Raw genomic sequence first — 23,768 nt, 5'->3', positions numbered from 1 at the left:
ACATGCCACGGACGTTTAAACCCACCTCCCCATCTTTCAACCCAGCTCACACCATTTCCTTTTCAAAGCCTTTCCTAACTGCTTCTTTCCCGAGGAGGCAGCTATGCTCCTCCTTATACTTATATACTTGACATACTTATACTTGACATACTTATATGACTGTGTTTATTATACCGTATTATAATTATTGACTAGATCACGGCCCTTCCTGTTGCCTGGAGCTCAGTCTTTGTTATCTCTAGGGCCTGGCACATTGTAGGCACTCAATAAACTCTTGTTAAATAGATAAAAGTTCATTAGTCATTATCTAAACTGCTAAGTCATTTACTGTTGATAATAACACGACTACTTTAAAATAATAACTTTAAGGTGAAGAAATGCAGTTGGTAAACTTTTGTTAGAATAAAAGTCAGAAGGAAACTTCACTTAGGATGTATCATAACAGCTTTTTCTTAGATACCGTATTTAAAACTTTGCAAACCTGATACTACTTTAGATTTTCTAAGTCATATTAGAAATGTGAGGATTTGGGACTAGTTTTTCTCCTGGAGAGTAGGAATTATTTTTGTTTGTCCTGCGGTCAGAGTAAAGGGCTCAGAGAAGGGCTTAAATGAATCAGATGACGTGGGGATGACTTGGGGCCCTGTTGCTCCCAAAGGGAATTCTCAACTGGATTTTCCAGAAAGTCATCTCACTTCTCTGCTTTACTTTGCCATTTGGCTTTTGGTCTCTGAATGCTTGGTAAATATCACTATGAACACAGTGCTGCTGGATGGTTTCCTGACTTTTGCACCTCAGTGCTGGTGAAGGTCTGCAGAGGCTGACCTTCTGTGCCCCCAGCTCCTGGGACAGCAGCTGTACACTCGGCACTGACTGCACGTTGGCTGAATGATTCAATGTAGTAATGTTAGGATTGAGAGAATTCTACCATCAAAATCGAAGATGAAATTTTATTTATAATCAGAATTTGATTTTGTACATGCTATGTCTGACTTTAGACCTTTTATGCTAAATGAACTGACCACAGATTTTTGCTAAGCGCTCCTGTATCATCTGGATGCCATTAACAAAAAAAGGACCGCAGTCTACTTTATAGAAACAGCAACTCACAGCTATTTGAGGACCCGGGCTGGGGGGTGGGTACAGTAGCCCTTAAATTTGCAAGAGAGAAAAGGGAAAGATACCATACCATCTTCTCTCGTTCAGGTATCTCTGCTGGATTCTGGTACCCCCGAGCAGGTGTTTAAAATTCAGCCATCTGGTAGGACTTGGACCCGGTTTGAGAGACTCTGACCTAAACTAGCCACCAGGCAGAACTAGCCACTTCTTTCTTCACTATGCAGAGTAATTTCTACGAGCTATGTTTCTGGCACTTTTCACACTGCATTTATTTAGTCGGGAGTTTGTGTTTCTCATCAGAATGTGTACTGTCTTTTGCATTCAGAGTGCCAAACACCCAACTAGCGCCTGATAGATTTTTCTCAGAATCAACAAAACACTATGTAAGAATTCATTCAAAATGACTGGTATTGATTTTGAGGTCTTTTATCCCCACATAAAGGAAGCATGTGTGGAGTCTGCCCTGCCCGGGTCTGGCACACCAGTCTTCTCCCCGCAGGGCCCATGCTAGCTCAGGGAGCAGGCTGCCTAGAGAACACTGCCCTGGCTCAATCAATCGATATTTACTCAGCATCCTCCGTGTGGAAGGAGTTTAAGGTCGGGCTCACTAGACGAGACACGTTCATAAACCCCCAGCATACAAAGTGGAGAATGATAAGTGCTACAAGAGGGGTACAGACCATTAGGCAGCATTTGGCTGGTGAGGGGCGAAGGGGTTTTGGTTAGGGGGCCAGGATAGCATTTTATCAGGGCCCTGGAGGTAGGGTTTAGGAGAGAGATGCCGTTGCTGTTTCTGGCATCTGCTGCAACCCCTAAAACTAAGTCTCTGGAGGTTTCTGTGGAGCCGAGAGACTGCCTATGGGGTCAGAGTAGCATTTTGATTTCTGAGATGCTCTCCCGATGCAGAAGCTGTCGATGCTTCGTGTTCTACTTTCTACTGCCAGGCGGTTGTTGTTATTTTGGGGCGCTCCTTCCAGATCAAGGAACATGAACTGGCCCAGCTATGCGTCCCTTACAAAGGAGTCAGTTTTATTAGATGGAGGCCAGCAGCAGAGGCCAAGGTGACTGGTCTCTGCCCCTCCCTGCTTCTCGCATGCTTTCTTTCATGCAAGTTTCTTAGCTGGTTGTCGGTGAGCATTAAGGGGCCACAGTTCCTTTAAAAAAAAAAAAAGAAAAGAGGGAAGCTTTACGTCCTGAGACATGAAGAAAAGATACAAAGTTGATTAATCTCAAATTTTTACTCTGAAACCTTTTTCTAAACCACTTTAGAAATATAATGGCAAGTGGATTACAGCTGTGTAATGATCCACAACTTTGCACTTATATTTAAAAACAGGTTAAAACTCTTTAATTGTATGCTTGAATCTCTTCTTTTTGTTTACTGTCTAGTCGAAGCGAGACCTCTCTGTTTACTGACGATGGCTATGATAGAAACCACCACTATTCTAAATGAATATCATTTTAAAAGCTACACTTCCTTTGACAGAATTACTATTTGATACTCGAGTGAGGACAGACAGCTAATACACTAATTTACAGATTCTATTGATTACTGAAGTAATATGATCTTTAAATGATGACATCCAAAGTATGGGGCAGGATTTACGACACTTGGAGTCACCATATTAAGAATTAAGAGTCTGGGGCTTCCCTGGTGGCGCAGTGGTTGAGAGTCCGCCTGCCGATGCAGGGGACACGGGTTCGTGCCCCGGTCCAGGAGGGTCCTGCATGCCGCGGAGCGGCTGGGCCCGTGAGCCATGGCCGCTGAGCCTGCGCGTCCAGAGCCTGTGCTCTGCAACGGGAGAGGCCACGGCAGTGAGAGGCCCGCGTACCGCAAAAAAAAAAAAAAAAAAAAAAAAAAAGAATTAAGAGTCTGTATTCCCACTATAAATTTGGATTTCCATGTATGTCTTGCCGAGTTTCAGTACCTCAGCCACTTAGCACAGTTATGCATCAAATGTTGAATTTTCCTATCTTACACCCAGTGAAGTTCGGGAGGCAAAAACTGCATGTAGTCATGAGGACTCTTGAAAATGTTCTTGGACCCAGGCCTGTGGACATTAACCATCTTGTTTCTCTCTGCATTTCAACTGTGGTCTCCCTTTGCTTAGAAGTAGTTGGGGTCAAGATCTAGTTTGGCTGGGGGGATCCCATAACACCTGGTTGACTAAAAGATTTTCCCCTAAGTCTCTCTGAATATATCATGTGACTCCTCTATATAATCTAAAGAAAAAACGTAAAACAATTTTAAGGCAATCATAACAAATTAATCACACAGGGAATATTTCTGATATTGGCTATTTTATATAAGGTATTGTCAGTAGCAAATTACAGTAAGATACGTAAAAAGCTCCCTGTGATCATTGATTAAAAGAGTAAAAGGAAGTGCATGAATGTTCATATTGGGCATTAGCCCCAGATTTTTAATTGCAAACTGGTTAATGATACACAATAGTTCTGACACTTGACTTGCTACCTAGTCAAGTTTCAGACTGGCTCAAGACTGAAACCTACAAGAAAACTGTGGATGAAAAGGCAGGATTTGGACTGAAAACATATAACAAAATTTTTAAGAATGTTTAAAAGCTATAAATTCAACCTTTCTGTTCATAATATTATCCTATACAATGATCCTTTTTTCTCACTTAGTATTTATTTAGTGGTGTACTAGATGTACTTCTACAAAAATGAGCTTTAGTTTATGAAATAAAAAAAACACACACAAAACCCCTTCATAATCGATTGTATTTTGCTCGCAAATGCAATCTGCTTCTGTTTGAGAAAAACTGAAATTGTTCCCTATAACTCAGGTCTGCTCCAGGTAGATTTAGCAAGTATTACCATTACTGTTTATTAAATGCCACTCCAAGATCATGGCCAATAAGCTGGGCAGCCCCAAGAACCCACTGGATTGGAAGGCGGGCCTGCTCTCGTTGGTCCAGCTGGCATAGCTCAAAACAGCGTGGCCTGGGGACGTGGCAGAACCAAGAACCACTGCGTGAAGGGGGCAGAGGCCCCAAGGTGGGTGGACCCATTGTGTAAAAAGGCAAGTAACAAATGCTCAGGCAAGAGTTCCATCCAAAAGTAGGCATAATCTCTAGACTAGCACATACTGAACGCTGAATAGGATGATAATTACAGGAAGTCATTAAAGAGTCAATTCTGGATTATTAAGTCAATTATGGATTTTTATTCGACAAAATTTTGATAGAACTAAGAATTTCACAGGGGGAATTCCCTCACGGTCCATGGTTAGGACTTGGTGCTTTCACTGCTGGGGCCCTGGGTTTGATCCCTGGTCGGAGAACTAAGATCCCGCAAGCCTCGTGGCATGGCCAAAAAAATAAATACAAATGAATTAATTAATGAATGAATTAATTTTTAAAAAGACAATACAGTTTGGCTCCTTGAAAACGCCTCCATGCACTTGCATAATGAGACACTGTCAAGTCATTCAGGGATGTTTTCAGCATCTTCCTTTCTCAGGTGGTAAATTAATGACTGAGGACCTGGGCTTGATTTATGCTCAAGCTATTTGAGCCAGAATGTTTCACACATAAGACTTCAACCACTGCAGTCTAGCTTCTTCCATCACAACTCCACTGAAACTGCTCCTCGGAGAAGATGTCCACTGCTGAGAGCCAGTCCTGAACCCTCTGGGCAGAGGCCAGCTCCACTTGGACAGCCTGCTAGCCTTACGTCCTACTGCCCTGTGATGACTGTTGATGTGTTTTCCTCATATGGTACACTTGAAGGGCGAGGACTACTTCATTCATTTCAGTAGCCCTGGAAAATGGCGCTACCATTAGCATGTCTTTGCTACTTACTGTAGTCCAAGCCCTAGGCTAACGCGCATTACATGGGTTTTCTAATTTAATTCTCATCATCCTATGAAGCGGCCACTTTCGTGATCCCCAATCTGTAGATGCAAAAACTAAGGTTTAGAGAGATTAGGTAACTTGTTTAAGGTTATCCAGCTAATAAGTGGTGAAGCAAGGATGTGAACCCAGGCAGTGTGCACTAGAACTTAAACTCTCAGGCATATTACTGCCTTAATTTCAGTGTGTCGATGAATAAATTAAAAAATCACTTGCTTGATTGATTTGCTTTACCAGTTCCCAGTGGATTACTTTATTTATTGGGCTAAGAAGAAATTAAGAAAACAGATTCTGAATTCAGGAGCTATTTATGTTGAAAGCACCAATGCATTTTAAATTATTTATTTTAAGAATGACATAAACTTTAACAAAATTATCTTAAGTTGATGGATATCCACAGCTGTATCTTCTGATAACTTCTGTGTTGCCTAGGATTACTGGAAAATATTCATAGTAACGACAACAAATAGAAAAACACTTCCTATGTTTTTTAAAAACATTTTGAAATATTTTTAAAAACTGATGTTAGTGTTTCACTGTGGCCAAAGAACAAGCCAAACAAGAAGCAACAACAAGGAAATAAACCTAAACCACGTATATCTGCCCTGAAAACCCAATAAATCCAACTAGGTAGGGAAAAAGAGTGACTGTAAAAAATTCACAACTGTCTTGTCTGAGTACTGGTAGAGTACTGGGTTGGGAACTCCTAAAGAAAGAATTAAATATTGTATTTAAATCTGAAATTTGGTTTGGGGTTTCTGCTTTTGCTTCTGTGTAGTTCAGGTTTCAATTTTATTTAATGTGCTAACTTAAAATGGGTCAAGTAATCCTGCCCCCAAAGAGGGGCAGGATTTCTGGCCACTCTCTTTTTAAAAACACTATTAGCTCATGTGTATTTGTTCATGTATATGTACACATAAGTTTACTTAACAAACATGTATATTTACCCCTATAAAGGTACTTAGCTAGGACTGCTAAGGTTTAAAAAAGACCCAGTATTTACTGAGTGCTTAAAACATACCAGGTACTATTCTAAGTGCTTTACATAGATGTCTTCATTTAACTCTTCCAGCCAGCCCCATCTCTGAGGTTAGCACTATCATGATTCCCATTTTATGGAGAGAAAACTGAGGGAGGCGAGGCTGGGTGCACCTGCTCGGGGTCACACAGCTGAGCTTCTAGCCTGGGCATTTTGACCTCAGAGGCTGCACCCTTAACCATGAAGGTCTCCCCCAGAGACTTCCAAGTAAACAGCATACACAGCCACAGTCTAACCTTTCAGGTCTCCTTTGTGTTACGATCGTCTCATGAACAGTTAGTGAGCGGTGGTCAAGTTCAAGAACAGGGCTAGAGCAGGGGCCCAAGTCTGGCACTCAGTGGGTAAGGGCACGCTCAGCCCTGGTCTGGGAACCAGCTCCACCTTTCTGGCTTTGTGGGCTCGAGCAGGCTACTTAAGCCCTTTATGCCACCGTCTCCTCATCTATAAACTGAGGATAATAATAATACCTCAAAGAGTAAGGCTGAAATTTGAAAAATTATTTGGCAGAGGATAGCACACAAACACTACTACTACTACTACTACTATTAATGCTATTATTATTATAATTTTTAAAATTTATTCCCTGCCCTTGAGAAGCCAAGGGGGAAGGAGAGGAAATCACGTAAATAATTACAAACTGGTATAGCAAGTTCTATAAAGGATTGTTGAAATCATATTGGTGCTTTGGGTAGGGGGATGTGTGCACAGTGAGGGATAACAGGGAAAGAACAAGAAAATAGGAGTTAAACTGAGGAGAGGGTTCTGAGTGACGCCAAGTCCTAGACCCGAAGTTTTAAAAGGTGATTTTGTATATTGTGCTCAACACAAATGGAGATGTTTGGCCATCTACTGAGTACCTTTTATGTGCCAGGCACCGCAGGAGGATTTCCCCCATGTGCTCTAGGTCATTTAGTGCTGACAGCACTCTGAGGTGCTGGACTGTAGCTGGTTTTCATTAGGGTTCCCTGTTTCTCTGCACTGAGCAGGGATACCCGTCAGGGGTCAGAGGGTCGGTGGTCCACCTGCAGTGATCTACAGCCCCTCACGTTCGTGCCTGTGCCTAGATACACAAATTTGTATTTGGGTGACTCTAAAAGTCACAGCATAAAAAAAGATAATGCATTGTGAACTTTAAACAATTTACAGTAATTTTTTTTTTTACATTTAAAAAGCAATAAAGCACAGGTTTTATGTATCCTTTTTTCATTGCTTCCCGCTCCAATCTTTATCCTGTGCTCCAAACGTCTAATGACCTTTTGAGGACACTCAGCTTCTTTTTACTTCCCATCCAGCACTGAAGGCCTGCTTCTGCTCTGCCCTCCCTGTCTCAGTCAAGGAAATCAGTACCATCTAGTAACCAGCCTCGTTTTCCAGGATAGAACTGTGGGCCTTACTTCTTCTGAGTCACCAAGTCCTCTGGGTACCCCGGGTGCCTCTCATTTCTCTGTCCTTGCAGGTTCACTGCTCACGTACAGACCCTCCCCGTCTCTTGCCTGGCTGCCTGGAATTATCTTCCTCCTGGTCTCTTTGCCTCTAGTCTCTTTTCTATATTTATCAGTCATCCACAGTGCTGTTCCAGCTTCCATTCTAAACACAGGTATGATTATTCCTCTACTTGAAATCTGCAATGGCTCCCTAGTGCCCACAAGATAAAAAAGGCCCAAGGGCCTCGGCAGGCCTCGGCAGGACACGGCAGGGCTTTCACTGTCTGACTCGATCCCATGTTGATATCATCATCTGCTATCAGTGCAGGCCACACAGCTGCTCTAACTACAGTGGACCACACGCCCAATCCTATAACTTTGGACTTAATCGTCCCAACACTGGGTACTTTTCAGAGCCCGTCTTCAGATACACGATGCCCATCTTCTTATATACAATCCAGTTATATTACCTTTTCTCCGATGGATTTTATAGAATAATTCCTACAAGATTATGATCTATTTTCTGTTTTCTCCTCTGGGCTTCCACCAAAGTTTAAAAGGCTCACGGCTAAGAAATAATAAAAGACTAGAAGGGCACCTAAATTTAGACGCCTTAGCACTGATGGTCTCATCGCCTAAAGGGCCAGCCTCATCCATGCCAGCAAGACTAGCCGGGGACAAAATTTCTAATGATGGGACTCACTGCGTGGTCCTCTAGGTGCAGTGACAATTTCCGTGGAATAGATGACTCAAAGGGCATATCAGTTGGATAATGTAAAGATAATATGCTTTGGCTTTTCTTTAGAAGCATGTTATTCTTCAGTCTAAGACAGTCAGCACCTAACTGAGTTTACATGGACAATTCTGAATGTGCTTTATTAAATTTAATACCTCTTGTTAGCAAAAACCATCATGAATAAAAAGCAAATTATTTTTTGGTACTTAAATTACAATACTGATATTGGTAAAGATAAGAAAAATTCTATTTCACTAATATACATAAAGCCTTTAACAGATCTTTCTCAATTTATCTCTGAAGTACATTTAGACCTTAAAAATTTTTTAAAAAGGAGCAAGTTCAGTTATTAGCATTAGATCGACTCATGCAGGAGAAGATTTTCACAACTCAAATGACAGCTCCTGATACATCAATGCCTATCACAGAAAAGAAGGCCTAAAAAATTCAAGAAAAATGTAAAAGTATTACGAAAACTGCTTCAGACTGAATGGACTTTGTGTTCTGGAATCATTTACCTCTGCTTCCAAATGTGTGATCCACGTGGGCTTTGAAACCAGGGCCTCAGCTGCAGTAACAGTGTGGTAGGATCAAAGGAGCCAGCTGGTCCAGGGTAGAATGCTGTCGTCATTAATGATTTTTTAAAACTAAGTTTTTAGTCTAGAAGAACTTCTTAACAATTGTGTGTGTGTTCGTGGGTAAAGAAACAAATAAACAGGAACCCCTCAAGCCAAGGATTGGGTAAAAGGTCAAATGATTTTCTAGTCTAACCGAGTCACGAGATGATTCTTTTTGTTGCCTCCCTTTTTTAAAGACCCGTGCTAGCAGACCGTCTTTCTGCAACTTGAAAGGAACAACGGATTTAAAATAGCAATTTATTTCTTATTTAAAGTTGAAGTGGTAGGGCCAAACTCTCATCCTATATAGGTCTGTGGGAGTTCTCAGCAGGATTCTCATCCTATGCCATCTCGTAATAATAGCTCACCCATCCTTGTTTATTTCAGGAACTCTCCCAACGAGTTGGGGTTCACGGCATCAGTGTACTCAGATCAAGGTACTGCAAGGAGAGTACGCCGTGGCCGACAGAGCACGTTACTGAAGAAGTTCGTTTATGGCCGTGTGACTGTAAAATGGTAAGTCAGACGAACGTCTTAGATGTCATTCAGCACCTTGGGCTGCGACGACCTTCTAGCGATGATATTTAAATAGAAAAACCTTTGCAGACTGTTAACCTATCATTACACAGACTCAGTGGCACGGCACCGCAACTTAATTAGCAGTGTGGCTTGCATCTGTAAAATAGAAGTAGCACCACTGCTCTTTTTTTTTATTATTAGTTTGTGTTTCTAGAAAGGTGTGACCTTATCTGTAGGGTTCTGTTCACGTATGCCCATCTACAAGGGATTTAATTATGTTCTTTTAGCTCGCTACGCTGAGGAAATTGAAAAGGGCTGCTTCAAAATTAAAAATGGTAACGAAATTAGTGAGCAGACCTCCATCGTCCTTCTCCTTTCGGAGAGAATGCAAACATGTTTAAGGAAATAAGGCCTAAGATTTTCAGAAGAGAAAATCCTGGGCAAGGAAATTATTAAGAGTTTTCCTTTCCTCTTTCCCACGTGTATTCTGCAAGTTTCCCTGGTTTTCTTGGGCGGAACTAGTTAAGGGCAAAGGTACACATTAGCGTCAGCAGCCAGAAAACATCAACTTACATCAGAGGCTGGTGATTCGAGTACGATGCCAAATCCTAGGATGTGGTTCTCCCTGGGGGAGGCGTGCTCGGCCGAGGGGAGATTGGGATTCTCGGGGGCCGCCACCGCCTTCTTCTCGGCTTCTAACGCACTGGGCTTCTGTTTCACAGTGAGAGGTTCCACAGTCTTCAGGGGCACTTTTTTCTTTTTATTTCTCTTGCGCGAGACGGCGGTTCGCTGGGAGCAGATAAGGGAAATTGGGGGTTGTTGTCTGTTCTGGGTTCCAACTGTGAACAACAAACAAAAATATGGTACAGGCACTTGTCTCTGACTCAGGAGTACGTACTTGCTTCATAAACTGAGGCTGATGTGGGTTCACTCAAGGACGAGGCACACTGAAATCAACCTCACGCTGGACCTGGAGATAACCAAACGCAGCCTTAAAGGTCTACAGGCAGAAAAACCCAAGAGAAAACTCCGCTCCAAATGCTGGTGGGTAATCAACAGGAGGAAGGATGAGGAGCTCTGAAAAAACACTGAAGCATGACTTTACGCATCCCAGGACACTCTTGTGTAACTGAGAACTCCGGAAATTAAATTGCGGTGTGGATGTTCATGCTTTCTGGCAAGCCCGTCTCAGGAATATTCCAGTTGTCACTTGAGGTTAAACTGATCAGTAGCCAGCAACCTGCAGGTGCCAAAACTGACAAAGCCTGAGCAAGGACGGTCACTGGGGCAAAGCTGATCAAAAGCCTCATTCAGGAATGACCAGTCAGCATGTGGGCCAGGCCTGCCGGTCAAGTTCAGGTCCAGTTACTCCGGTCTCACAAACCAATGCTGTCCCACACACTACTCTCCTGGGTTCCGACCAGGCTGCTTCTCTCTGCCTCAGTTTCATGTAGCTGAAAAAGAGGAAGGCTATAATCCTGTACAAGGAGAGCAAATCAGTAAGACCCAGAAACAGTTTGAGTGCCAAAGACGAAAAGCACCCATCAAGAACTGGGTGCTGATGCTGCCTATGTACTTAAGGGAACCAAGGATGCTAATTACAGTTCTCATAGGTGCCCTTCGAGAAGTAATGTTTATTAACCATTTAAAAATACTCTGGGGACTTCCCTGGTGGCACAGTGGTTAGGAATCCGCCTGCCAATGCAGGGGACACAGGTTCGAGCCCTGGCGTGGGAAGATCCCCCATGCCACGGAGCAACTAAGCCCGTGCGCTACAACTACTGAGCCTGCGCTCTAGAGCCCGCGAGCCACAACTACTGAAGCCCGAGTGTTGCAACTACTGAAGCCCTCGAGCTCCAGGGCCTGCGTGCTGCAACTACTGAAGCCCACGCGCCTAGGGCCTGCGCTCCGCAACAAGAGAAGCCACCGCAGTGAGAAGCACATGCACCGCAACGAAGAGTAGCCCCCGTTCCCCGCAACTAGAGAAAGCTCGCGCGCAGCAACGAAGACCCAACGCAGCCAAATACATAAATACATAAATAAATAAATAAATAAAATACTCTGATGCAAAGTTTAGTAGGAAAATATGGCATTATTACTTAAATCTTCATGTGTTAATATGGTTTGATAAATACAGCCACAAGACATAGATGCTTTTTTTTTTTTTAACAGAAGTACACCTCTAAAAATAAGCCAAATGAAAATCTAAAGATCTTTACATGCACATAATATGGATCATTTCCTATCAGGTTGTAAATAAAGAATATTTGTACTCTGAACTTGATATCTGCATCTCTAGGCTAGACAGAAATTTATAAATAAGTATTAGAAACAAACTACTTGCACTGCAAAATGAGCAGAGAAGTTTTTTGACCGCCCATGCAGTAATCAGTCTAGCTCACCGGTTCTCGACCTCGGCTACACGTTAGAATCACCCTGGAGCTTAAAAAAAAAAAAAAAAAAAAAAAAAAGCCAGTGCCTCAGCCTCGCCCCAGATTAATTTGAATTGGAATTTCCAGGGGTGATGCTTGGGCATCAGGATTTTTTTTTTAAAGCTCCTCAAGTGATCCTACTATGCAAGCCGGACAGGAACTTTTCTCTGTTTGGTCCAAATTTTCACCTGAGGCGGCTGGGTCTCCGTCCCGAAAGTCAGATGGACAACCGAAGCAATTATCTACGGTCTAGGGCTCCAGCCTCACTTTCCAAAATTAAAAGCAAAATGATTTTAAGTTTAAAGAACACAGGTACTGTCTAAGTTTTTCTCCTCCTTCCGCAAGCCTGGACAGAGCCAGCCGTAGTCTTTTGTATCCAGATCTTATCGCTTGATCTTAGTCCTGGCTTTCTCCCTGAAGTAAAGGTGAAACTTTCTAAATAGCATTGAAATCTACGTTTTATAGGCAATAAACCTTAAGTAAATCTACGCACTCAACCCAAATTCTTAAGTTTAAGAAAAGGAGAGTAATTTATTCAGTTTATCCTTTGGGTTCTCCTACAGCTTTGGAGTTGTTTACCACCCAAATATGCAGAGGTTTAGAAAAGAAAACAGGGTGACAGAGCGGCATTTACTTAATGGATCCTAAAAAGGCTTCAGTCAAGGATATACATGGTTGCAATTTGTAGTTTGCCGTTTCAGGAGTAAGGAGCTTAAGTAACAAAATAAATCATTACAATTTCATACGCACATTTTGTTAAGTGCTAACAAATTCTTCCACTGAGGAAAGAATCTGTACCGAATGAAGTAACCTTTCTTTCTGAGCTCCTTATTTAGCAGATGTTAGCCTTTACCAGGTTAATAAGAACACAGATTATCCTGGTGGAACAAGGTGAGTTAAATGCTTACTGGCCTGACCAAACTGCTTATTTTTTTTCCCTTGGGATAAGACCAAATCCAGCACATAAAATTAGATGTCGCTTCTCAGAAAGCCTTTTGCCCGTTTTACTTTCACGTGATCTTGGGTGACTGATATGTTTTAGTAGGAAGCTTTTTACATCAAACCACATCATTGAATATTAAAATTTTACTAGAATTCACTAAACGGCACCAAGTACGATTTCTGAACAGTGACCTTTCTGAACACCTTTACAGAGAAAAGGGGGGTAGGGATGATAGTCATAAAAGACGGTGCTATTTTCCTGCTCAAGGAGCAGCTTTCCCAGGCAGGGGGAGGGCTTAATAAAATGATTTGTTACTTTCAGTACCTGTCACAAAAATGTCCTTTTTTTCCTCCCCTAATTGTGGAGACTAGAAAACACATCCACTATAATAAGGACCTAGACTTCTAGACCTCTATGAAATGCTCCAGGTCTTCATAACAACGCTAACGAAATAGCTGAGGCTCGGATCATGCTTTACAGAGTTCATTTCCATTTACTATCTCATTCCATTTTCACAACAACCCTGTGAGTTAGATATTAATACTCCAGTTACAGATGAGAAATCTGAGGTTCAGAGAAGTTAAACAAGCTAGGACAGGAGAAACTGGGACTCTGACCCCAAACTGCAAGTTCACTGCTCTTCTGTTGTTCAACTTGTCCAACAGGGGCGAGAACAAAAAAAGCGTCGTGTAAATAAAAAGACAAAACAGGAGGTGTCTCTGAGCTCCTCTGACCTGAATGTTAAGGAGAAAAGCCACAAGCAGGGCCCGAGGGCCAACGTTTCTTGTCAGCTGATGCTCTGGAATCTTCACCAGCGGAGCCCATGCTTCCTAAGGGCTCCTTCGTGTGCACAAAAATGCGTGGCTCCCCACCTGTCACACGGAGCCCAGTGCGGGGGGCGCGCACGCACACGTGTGTGTGTGTGGGGGGACTTGTGCAGGAGCGGGAGTGTGTGAGATGCACGCGGCCCCCAAACCGAGCCCCTCAGGAGGGGAGATGAGCCGTTCTCACCCCCTTCCCTGACGTGAACGTTCTTGTTGATTCCCATTAGGAAAATGAGCCCGAGCGCTCTGCCCGCTTGCGGGTATAGTTGTTTCAAAGTTTAATTAGCTGACATTTGTGAAGTGTGGGGAGTCGGGGTGGAGTATCCGGAGCACATGTACCAGCCATAAAGCGTTTGTTAGAGTTGCTAATGGGAAGATGGGTTGTAGAAAAAGTGGAGAAAAGGGCTAATTGAAGAAGCATGTCATCCAGTATACTCCAGTAAAAATTTTTTTTAAAAAAAACCCCCAAAAGATAGCAAGGAGGGAAGCAGAGAGTAATCAAAGCACCATGAACATCCTGACTGGAGATGTCACATAGGCATTCAAAACCCGAGGCCTCCAGCCGAGGCCTGATCTTCGTACCTGCCTGAATCTGCATCAGTTTCCGCATGGTCTTGAGTTCCTGGAGGATGGCCTGCAACGTTGACTGGCAGTTACAAGTACAGCAGTTTGATCCAACGGACGAATTCACCACTGGAAGTTCTCCTGAGCATGAAAGAAAACAATGACGGACGTCAAGCAACAGCAAGATTATAAAGAGGAAAAAAAAAAAGGAAGGTACCGTGACAGGCTTCTGAAGCCTGTGCAGTTAACTATGAAATCGTGCCTGAGGAAGACGTACCCAGCCTAATTTGGACAGCCTAAAGTTTGGGGTCTGACTTCATCTAATTATCCAGGCTTCTCTACTGTCAGGTGTGTGCTGTGTCTCGGGGTGGCAGAGCCTGCGTGAACGGACACACACAATTCACTGTCACGGCAGGCCTCCCTACTGACACCACAGTTCATCTCAGATAACAATTCCAGAAAAATTCACTAGAAACACACTCATGCTATTGCACAAAAAACTAGCTCTGAGAACAGTGTTACCAAAAAAAAAAAAAAAACCTGGTAGCTGGATATGTCCTGAGGGTTCATATTAAGTATTAAATGTGTCTGTTTAAACAATAGTTTTATCATTAAGCATGTTATTCCAAAAATTAAGAACGGTCAACACATTAAACTTTCACTCTGGGTGTGGTATGTCTGGGATGGAGAAAGCGGGGGCAGGAGGCTCTGGGAGGATCCATTTGAACTTGAGGGTTTAGAGGGTGCTGGGGTGTTGGATTTTCTCCAGCTTCATAAAGGAGATCCTTATACATCTTTTTTCCATTCCCATTTCTTTACTTTCACTTTAGTCTCTTTTCCACTGTTTAAATTTAGTATCTTTTCCTTCATAAAGCTATCCTATTCTGTTTCCCTTACATGTAAACAAATATCTTCCTATTATCCCTGTAATAACACGGGACATTTGGAAAAACACGCTTTCAGCGCAGTTCTCCCAGTCTCAGTATCCAACCCTGCTACCTTTAAGTGGATCAGGATAAGAGACTGCTATCACTTCGGTTTTTTCACGGGTGGAAGAGGGAAGTTCTAAGGTTTTGGTCCAGTGATATCTTTTAGTATACATTAAATGTAATTTACATCCTGCAATATGCATTATTTGTGGATATACTTAATGTTTGGAGCAGCATAATTATTTACATTCAGAGTTGTAGCAAATTGAGATGTTACAACTTTAAAACTGCAGATAATTCCAGTGACACACCAAATGCATTCCTATCGAAAATATGCAAGCAATCAACACAAAAAGATCTATTTTTAAGTGAATATGGGGGAATTCAGGTTTTCAACTTTTACCATTACTAACGTTTTCCCAAGTAAGTCCACTATCCTTGTTGCATCCTGGAAAACAGAACATTGTTCACATGACACTTATTGATGTGAGGCTTACTAACTTCATACATACCTAAGGCTATTTTAGTTCTCTAATCATTTCTCCCATGGCAGTAGAGTTAGGAGGACGTTGTAGAATATTCCTAGTCACTATCCCAAGTCTATCTTTATCATTTTTAGAGGACAAAACCAACCCTTTTCAGCTTGTTATAAATCATTTTCTAATTTTAAAGAGAACTGCCCTTTTATTTTTATGGAGGAGCCTTAAAAGAGCCATCTCCTTCTAACCTGGAAGCATGCCAGCATGTGAATCTGATATTGGCTTATGTAAAATTAAGAGAGAGAGAAGATACCCATACATCTCTTGGGGTCCCTCCCTGTCTCATCAGCAGTGGCTCAGGATGGCTCTTCATACCTCTGAACTGGTTCTTGCAAATTGTGTTTAAAAAGAAAAATAAAATCAAAGTAGTTCTCTTTTTCTTGAAGGATGATGTACGGGAAAAAAAAAATCCTTAACTTTTCAAGGAAACTGAAAACGCATTCTTCCTTTCTTCTTGTTCTCTTTGTGAAAACTACAGTTCTGCACATCTGTACATAATTTATAGAACGAGTAGCATCCCATGTCACTGGAGGGAAAATTAACGTGAATGGAGAAATCATCAAGTTTTTCCTTACGCTTTGAAAAAAATTTGCCCTTTGACTTTTTTTCTTAACAATTAGGAATTTAAAATAGATAACTGATAAGAACCTACTGTCTAGCACAGGGAACTCTACTCAATACTCTGTGGTGACCTATATGGGAAAAGAAACTAAAACAGAGGGGACACATGTATGTGTATAGCTGATTCGCTTTGCTGTACACCTGAAACTAACACAACGTTATAAGTCAACTAGACTCCAACAAAAATTACTAAAAAAAAATTAGGAATTTAAATTAAGGAAATTTTACTTTAAAGGAATAATTTTCAACCTGAATGAAGCAGGTTGTAAAATATGGATCATCAGATTCAGTAGCTTGAATGTGAGGTTAAAGTGAAGGTGTCACCTGGGGGCGGGGTCATCAGTCCTGCCTTTCACTGACTCTTCCGATAATGAAGGAAGCGCAGGACTAGGCAAGGGGATGTATAATACACCGTGTGACCAGGAAGCTTCTTTTAATGACAGAGCGGAGCTCTTTCTGCCCTAACTGTTCAGTCTTTTGTGACAGTAGTATCGTTATCTCTGCAAATGATGGCTTTAAACTTCTTAAAGGGCTAAAATCTCTACCAAGAAACTATCCCTTCTAATGGAGAACCCCCAGGTTTTCCTGCGTCTCAATTCTGGTTTTTGATGCTCTTCAACTTTTTCCTTTATGTCTTCCCCGTCTTTTAAAATAACTCAGCTAAGGTGGGTGATAATTAAGGGAGGGTTTAATATGTTGAACTCAAAGAACATACTGAATATTTAGACAGAAAACACATTGGGGCAACGGCCCCGAAAGCGTTGTGAGCATCTGATGACGGCCATACCATTGGAGCTCGCGGCGGAGTGGGACTGGCTCTGGAAGGTTCTGGAGCGGGTGCCATACTGCCCTGAGAACTGCCCGCTCTGGGGTGGTAACTCGTTCCACGCACCACGGGAAGACGGGTGGAGGCTCGGCGGGGCCTCCACAGAGTTCAAACGCTGAGGCCAGATCGAATCCAAATCCTGGGGTTCTTCTTTCAACTTCTCCCCCTCCTTGCCTACACGCTGGTAGATCCTCCCAGCGCTGTCGTTCAGTAATCTTCTCATTCCTGTAATTTGTTTTTTAATTTCCATGCTTTCATCTCCTAATGGAAATGGGGCCAGAGATATCACTGTAAATTAGCGAAAGAAAAAATAATCCACCACCAAACAAAAAACAAACAAACAAAAAGGCCACCCCTTCCTTCTTTGGAAATGGGAATGATTACTGACTCCAGATGCAAGCCTCTCTTTTAAGAATATTCCTTCCTCAGAGGATTTTTTTTTTTCTTTTTTGAACCAAGGTATCTGTATTGCACTGAGGGTACTTAATAAATATTGCTTAAACATGACTCAAATTATACAGCTATAAAATATTTTCTATAAATAATAACACTAGAGAATGCCTAGATGTATTAGGAGCGATTTTAAACATACTATCTTCTTAAATTGTCATCAGCCAGTATCTTTACAAAGATTAAGAGAAGTCGTTTTTTTGTTTTTTTTTTCTTCTCTAATCTGGGTGTTAAAAGTCTAATGCCAGGGTATGTATACACACTCATACAGTCACTCTACTATATGCCTGCAATTTCAACTACAAGAAGAGGAAAAGGCCCACAGAAAGTATCTATTAGGAAAAACACAGCTCTTGCAGATAAATCTAGCACATTTAATACGATCATGTTTTAATGCACTCAGCATCTTATTAGCCAGATTTCTCTGCAGCACTAACTGCACAATAAATGTAGGTATTTTGTGTTGTCCAGTTAGATATTCAGCTAATTAATATATGAATACATTACTGAATAGAAGGGAACTTTTATATACTGTTTTCAAATAAGTATCTTCAATTTTTAAAATAATAAAAATATTAACTGTCTAATATCTAACATGAGCAAACACAGAAATAACACAGATTTCCAAATTTACAATTCTGCTCTGTGTGGGCATATGCTTGAGAGGAGAAATATTTTAATTTGTAATAAAACTCTCTTCACTTCAAACACCTGTGACAATAATATAGAAATGATAAATCATGTTCCAGATTTTATGAGAATGAATGACCAAGCACAATTTAAGTAATGCAGAGTCAGCAAAATTTACAAGTTTCTCAAGATGTCTGGGGAACAGGGTGTGTCTGGAAGAGGTCCCAGAGGAATTCTGAAAGATAAATCTGCATGCCAACGTGGCTGGTGTTAGTTTCAGCATCCAAACCTAAACCTTCCTGGCTAGGTTAGCAGCGCAGTTTCGGCAAGAAGGAGCTTCCTTCCTGCAGGGTTTTTATTCTTGATCTTCTAGATCAAGGACGCTGCACATGCATCCACCTGCAGCACGCTGATCTTAGCTGGCACTGGCTGGTGGCTGCCACTGCCCTCCCTCCTGGCTCCCTGGTGAGAGCTGCACCAGCCGAGCCAGATGAAGGCAGACACACTGCCTGGCTCTTGGGTCAGTGCCAGCTGCACATGAACCCTGACACATCACAGCAAAAGGGATATTCTATTTTCAAAGGCTCCACCTCTGCTCCGGGGACTGAATTCTATGATAAAGTGCTGTCTTGGGCAGGGAAAGAAGTCATGAGGATCCTGGAACTTTCTAAGAGCAAATCTGCTTTGTCACGACCTTAGTTTCACAGCCCTAGAAGTTGTAGCTCTGAAAATTACAAGACTGAAACTACAGTGTGAATTCTGCATCCTTGGTATTTTCATGTGGAAGTCCAGGCTCCTCGGTAGAGGAAAGAAGGCGCAAGCATCACGGGGGATCCTGGCTGCGGGCTGACGTTTAGAAACATTTCTTCTAAAATCAAAACAAAAAACAAAGCACAACAACAGATCAGGACCTGGGACCGAGGAGGAAGAAAACAGGAGTCTGTGAAGGAGGGCGGCAGAGCTGGCTGACTTCCTGAGAAGAGAGCGCACAGCCCATCTGACTGCGGGACATCTGAAAGGATGGAACGGAGAAAAGTGCAACAATTGCCCAAGTCAAGGGGAGGAAAGTTGAGAGATGTGGGGAAGGCTGGAAACGGGCTGGTTGCGGGGAGCTTCTTAGAGGACACACGCTGGGCGTCCCCAGGGGACAATGGGTCACTGAACTGTCCTTCCTTTAGCCAGAGAAGTCGGGAGCAGCCCTGACCATACCGCCTGGGGGAAGAGCTCCTGGAACCGGATCACTCGCTGGCTGGCAACGATGGCTCTGCAGAGAGGGGGAGAGTATCCCCGCACAAGCACATTTGGGAGGGATGGAACAGAGGGCCGGGGGGCGGGGAGACGTGAAGACTAAAAGTGGGGCCGAAAGAAAAAGCTGAGCAGCCTGCATGCACTGGGATGGAATGGGTGCGGACTGCAGGCAAGCAGGGGCACTGCAGAGGCTCAGACCACGGATGCCGCTGTGTGGGTCAGGGGACAGGCCGGGGCTGGGGCTCCCCAGACCTGGACTCGCTTCCCAACTGTGCTGACTTGCTACTTGATACAGGACAAGCCACCTGCCGTTCTCTGACTTCAGCTTCCTGAACCGTAAAATGAATTCTGAACCAGACCTTGCTGGGCATAACCTAGGGGACACAGGGCGGTCTAGGAGGGATGCAGGGTTTTCCATTACCGAGATGTTCACAGGGCACCGAATGCCTCTAAAAGTCCTTCTCAGGAAAAGTGGGCTTGGGCTTCCCTGGTGGCGCAGTGGTTGAGAGTCCGCCTGCCGATGCAGGGGACACGGGTTCGTGCCCCGGTCCGGGAAGATCCCACGTGCCGCGGAGCGGCTGGGCCCGTGAGCCATGGCCGCTGCGCCTGCGCGTCCGGAGCCTGTGCTCCGCAACGGGAGAGGCCACAACAGTGAGAGGCCCGCGTACCGCAAAAAGAAAAAAAAAAAAAAAGTGGGCTTCTTCTGACTGTCACAGTGAAGCCAGGTTCTCTGGTTCCAAAACAAACAAACAAACAAACAAGGGCAGGAAGTATTAAGAGATTGAGATTCGAAGCACTAGTTGACCTCTCTTTGTCTTTCCAGTTTTAAGGCAATGTCTTCTCCACGTATAAATGTCAGGAAAAGGAAGCTCTAAAGAAGCACGATTCCCTAAGGAAACCTGTGCACTTTCCTGATTCCTTTCCAAACCTAACTATGCCTTTACTTATGCTTAACCGCAAGGCGCTGGATCTTTTTAGAAAAGACAAAACAGTAAGAAATCTTACTAACATGGACCCATGCTATATGGCTGCCTTATAGGTAAAACAGCCTTAAATGAAAAATGTTTTGAGTGTTTACTGACTAGACTCCTTTGGACAAGGTCTACAAAAGATAGTAGGCTGGATTCTACCCTTTGCTAAACCTCAAGACTCTACTAGATCACTTTCCTTTACGTAAAGAATTTATATAATACATACAGAATCTTGCAACACACAAGTCACCATACAGGATCTCCTCTTACTTGGCCAGGAGAGAAAGATACACTACGCAGAACACGATTATTCATGGTTTGGGGGTAATAAAAGAAAAAAAGACGGTAATGCCCAAACATAGAGTGAGATGACGTACATAAACATTGTATGTCCATTTCTATATGCCTTCTTTTCACAAAGAACAGTCACCATATCTTTGCCCTAAAAATTAACTGGTGTTGACATGCAATAGGCATTCCATATACCTTTCTTAAGTAAATGAAAGAAATGTCCTATCAAAAGCAGAGTGAAGTCCAGTAGAATTAAATGTGATCCTCAGGTTATAAACAAACAATACATTAATAGGATGGACTGAAAAAGTACCAGAAATAAATCATTCAATAAACATTTATCAAGCATCTCCTGGGCCCCAGAGATACCAAAATCATCTTGTTCAAATTGAAAGGTACTCCCCCACCAAATCTCTCAACATCTTCTACCCAAATCCCTTTATACTGGTTTTTTGTACTAAGAAATGGTCCTGATTCTCCCCATCCTGTTGGCCCTACACCTCTTTTAACTCTGTGCCGCCGGAACTCCAGGTAGCAGATTGCCCCACGATCTGTAGATGCCTCTGCTTCCTTGCTAGAGATAAAAATCAGCTCTTCTCTGAGGACCCTGCCTCCCTGCAGCCCCTCATGAAAATTATTCACCTCCCATTCCCTCGGGGCTGGGGACGGCGGCCCCCCCCAAACATCACTCTTCTGGCCCCAGGCAGAAGCTCACTGTTGTTTGAGTTGATGCCACAGCTGTATCACCTCCCACCCTTCTTCCTGAACAGCAGTCTGTGTGCCGGGAGTTTAAGGCTCATAAAAGAGAAGTGGCAGGTGATGAAGTGGAAATGTACAGTGAGGTCATCCCAGTAAGGTACCAGGTTAAGGAAGAAAAATTTTGCACTGGAGATAACTGGGTTATTGCTCTGGGTAGTTTAACATTCATTATCTCTTTTAACATAAGGATGGTAAATAATCACACCTTTCCTTTAGAAAAACAAATCTGGCAAAACTATGGTGAAAGTGGTTTGAGCAGAGGAAACCAGCCAGCGGGTTGTTGCTAAAGGCTATGTGAGTGACCGTGGCAGTCTGTACCGGTACTGGGGGATGGGACTGGAGAGAGAAGGTGGAAAGAGAGACATTTAAGAAGGTTCACCAGAGAGACTTGGTGATTCACTGGATGTGGGGATGGGGGTGGGATGTGAAGGAGAATCAATTAAAGATAACTCCAAGGTTTCTAGTTTGGGGGACTGGATGGATGCTAACACCAGTCAGAGAATTAGAAGGTGCAGGGAAGTGGCGATACAATGAGGCTAGTTTTGACAAAGGCAACTTAGATAATCAGCAGGCAGTTGGAAATGTACATAAGGCTGACGATGAAGCAATGCTCCTGAACAATTCCCGTAGTAGCAGTAGCTACTATTACTACCAGTGGTAGCTGGCCTTCTGGACTAAGTCAGCCCCTGGGGTTCATCAACAATTCAGGGGGTGGAAGGTCATCGTATTCGGAGATACCAGATTTCCTATTAATCTAACAATGTAGAGAGCTCAAAACCCTCATTTCAACATTAAAAGAACTACTATCACCTAATTTGTGTCCAAGCTGGGGAAGGGAGGCCACCTATTCCTCCTGGACTCCCCGTCCCCGTGGCAGGCAGCAGTCACAGTGGTCAGAACCGTGTCACCTCCAGCTCCTCGTGTGCCCTGACCCACCATCAAGTCCATCCCCGGGGTGCCACTCGGTAAGTCACCTCTACCAAAGGACCGACAGGCACTTAAAGCACGGAGGGTCAGTCACCACTGCATCCAGTATGGGTCGACTCTTACTATGGTATCATGTCCAGTTTTTGGTTTGTTTGTTGGTTGGTTGGTTTTTTGGGGCCTCGGGGCTTGTGGGATCTCAGTTCCCTGACCAGGGATTGAATCCGGGCCACGGCAGTGAAAGCCTGGAATCCTAACCACTAGGCCACCAGGGAACTCCCATCTTGTCCAGGTTTTGCGCTCTTTTAAAGAGCCTGTTGAGTAACTTGAGGAGAGTGTGCAAAAGTCAACGAAAAAGATGAAAGGAACAAGGAAAGGTTAAAGAAGTCGGGTTGTTTCTCTGAGAGATAAATGGCTATTGAGTGACTTAATTATCTTCAAATACACTACGAGTTATTACTGACACTGTTCTTTATCCACGAGGAAAAAGTAGACTCAAACTGTAGCTTCCAGGGAGGAGGCTGGGCAACATTAAGGTCTAAAGAGCTGGCCCTTCCAGTTCTAGAAACAGAGGAGGACCATCTGAGAAGATGTGCAGGAGTGACACTTTCTGTTTGGGATGTTGAAGAAGTTCTGGAAACAGTGGTGATGGCTGCGTGTCACTGTGGATATACGTTTAAAAAAAAAAAAGCTTTAAAACTCCTTGCATTTTCCGGGTAATGATACATTAAATAGAAAAAAGCTGAGTTTATCAGTGAGAAATACTAAGATGACCAGGATTTATACTGAATGCTGCAAATAACTCCTTTCAAACACGAGTAGAAGTTGGCATGGAGCCATGTTGCAGAAAAGGCTGAACTACAACCTGTCAAATGACAGCGGTGAGAGAAAGAGCAGGAAAAAGGAGGCAGGGTCCATCAGGCCCAGGCCACGGCTCTCTTCACCACATGGCTTGGCAAGTGAGCCAAAGAGCCAGGCATCTGGGGCACACTCTGCGCTCTGAGCAGACCCGAGGTTGGCATCCTCACTCCAAACCCGTGTTGGCTGGCAGATGCTATCAGGGTCACAACTGGCTGTCCCCAGGGACCACAGCCATGTTTACCAGGGACACGCAAGCCTGGGGTTCGAACTCGGCAAGAATGGTCTGAAAAGCCCTACAGAACAGAGCGGTGGTTACCACGTGAGCCCTTCCCTCCCCAGCAATCTGAAGTGGAGCCCCCCGAAATAAAGAGGAAGCGAGCTCTACTGAAGAGAACGTGCCAGAACCCGCAGTCCTGAAACAGCCCTTGGAGTCCATTCAAGGGCACAACGGGGTCTAAATGCCACCGAGAAAAGCTTTGAACAGGAGGCGTTAACCCGCGTGCGTGCTGCCACGTGCTGGAGGACCCTCCCGTTCAGCTGAAGTTTTAGGTGGAAAATAATTAAGCAGCTCAACACGTACATGGCGTTTTCACTGAAAGGACAGCAAGGTTCCTTTCAAATCTG

The 23,768-nt window shown here is 43.4% G+C and overlaps 1 protein-coding gene across 2 annotated transcripts in view; it reads right to left on the bottom strand.

Annotated features, from left to right (window-relative positions):
- Positions 1-23,768, bottom strand: part of BEND7 (BEN domain containing 7) — a gene marked incomplete at both ends in the record, with an annotated part of 76,694 nt that overhangs the window by 35,897 nt on the left and 17,029 nt on the right. The window contains 3 exons of one of the 2 annotated variants that reach the window (XM_079698928.1): positions 9,906-10,171; positions 14,114-14,236; positions 16,972-17,271. In XM_079698928.1, the coding sequence (XP_079555054.1) occupies positions 9,906-10,171; positions 14,114-14,236; positions 16,972-17,271 (689 nt within the window). Of the gene's footprint in view, positions 1-9,905; positions 10,172-14,113; positions 14,237-16,932; positions 17,272-23,768 lie in introns of both variants that reach the window. The other variant, XM_079698927.1, reaches the window with a different exon arrangement.

The sequence above is a fragment of the Hyperoodon ampullatus genome (genome assembly GCF_949752795.1).
Source record: "Hyperoodon ampullatus genome assembly, chromosome: 3".
Taxonomy (NCBI): domain Eukaryota; kingdom Metazoa; phylum Chordata; class Mammalia; order Artiodactyla; family Ziphiidae; genus Hyperoodon; species Hyperoodon ampullatus.
Note: the sequence above shows the minus strand (reverse complement) of the source record. Positions and strands in the feature narration are given on the sequence as shown.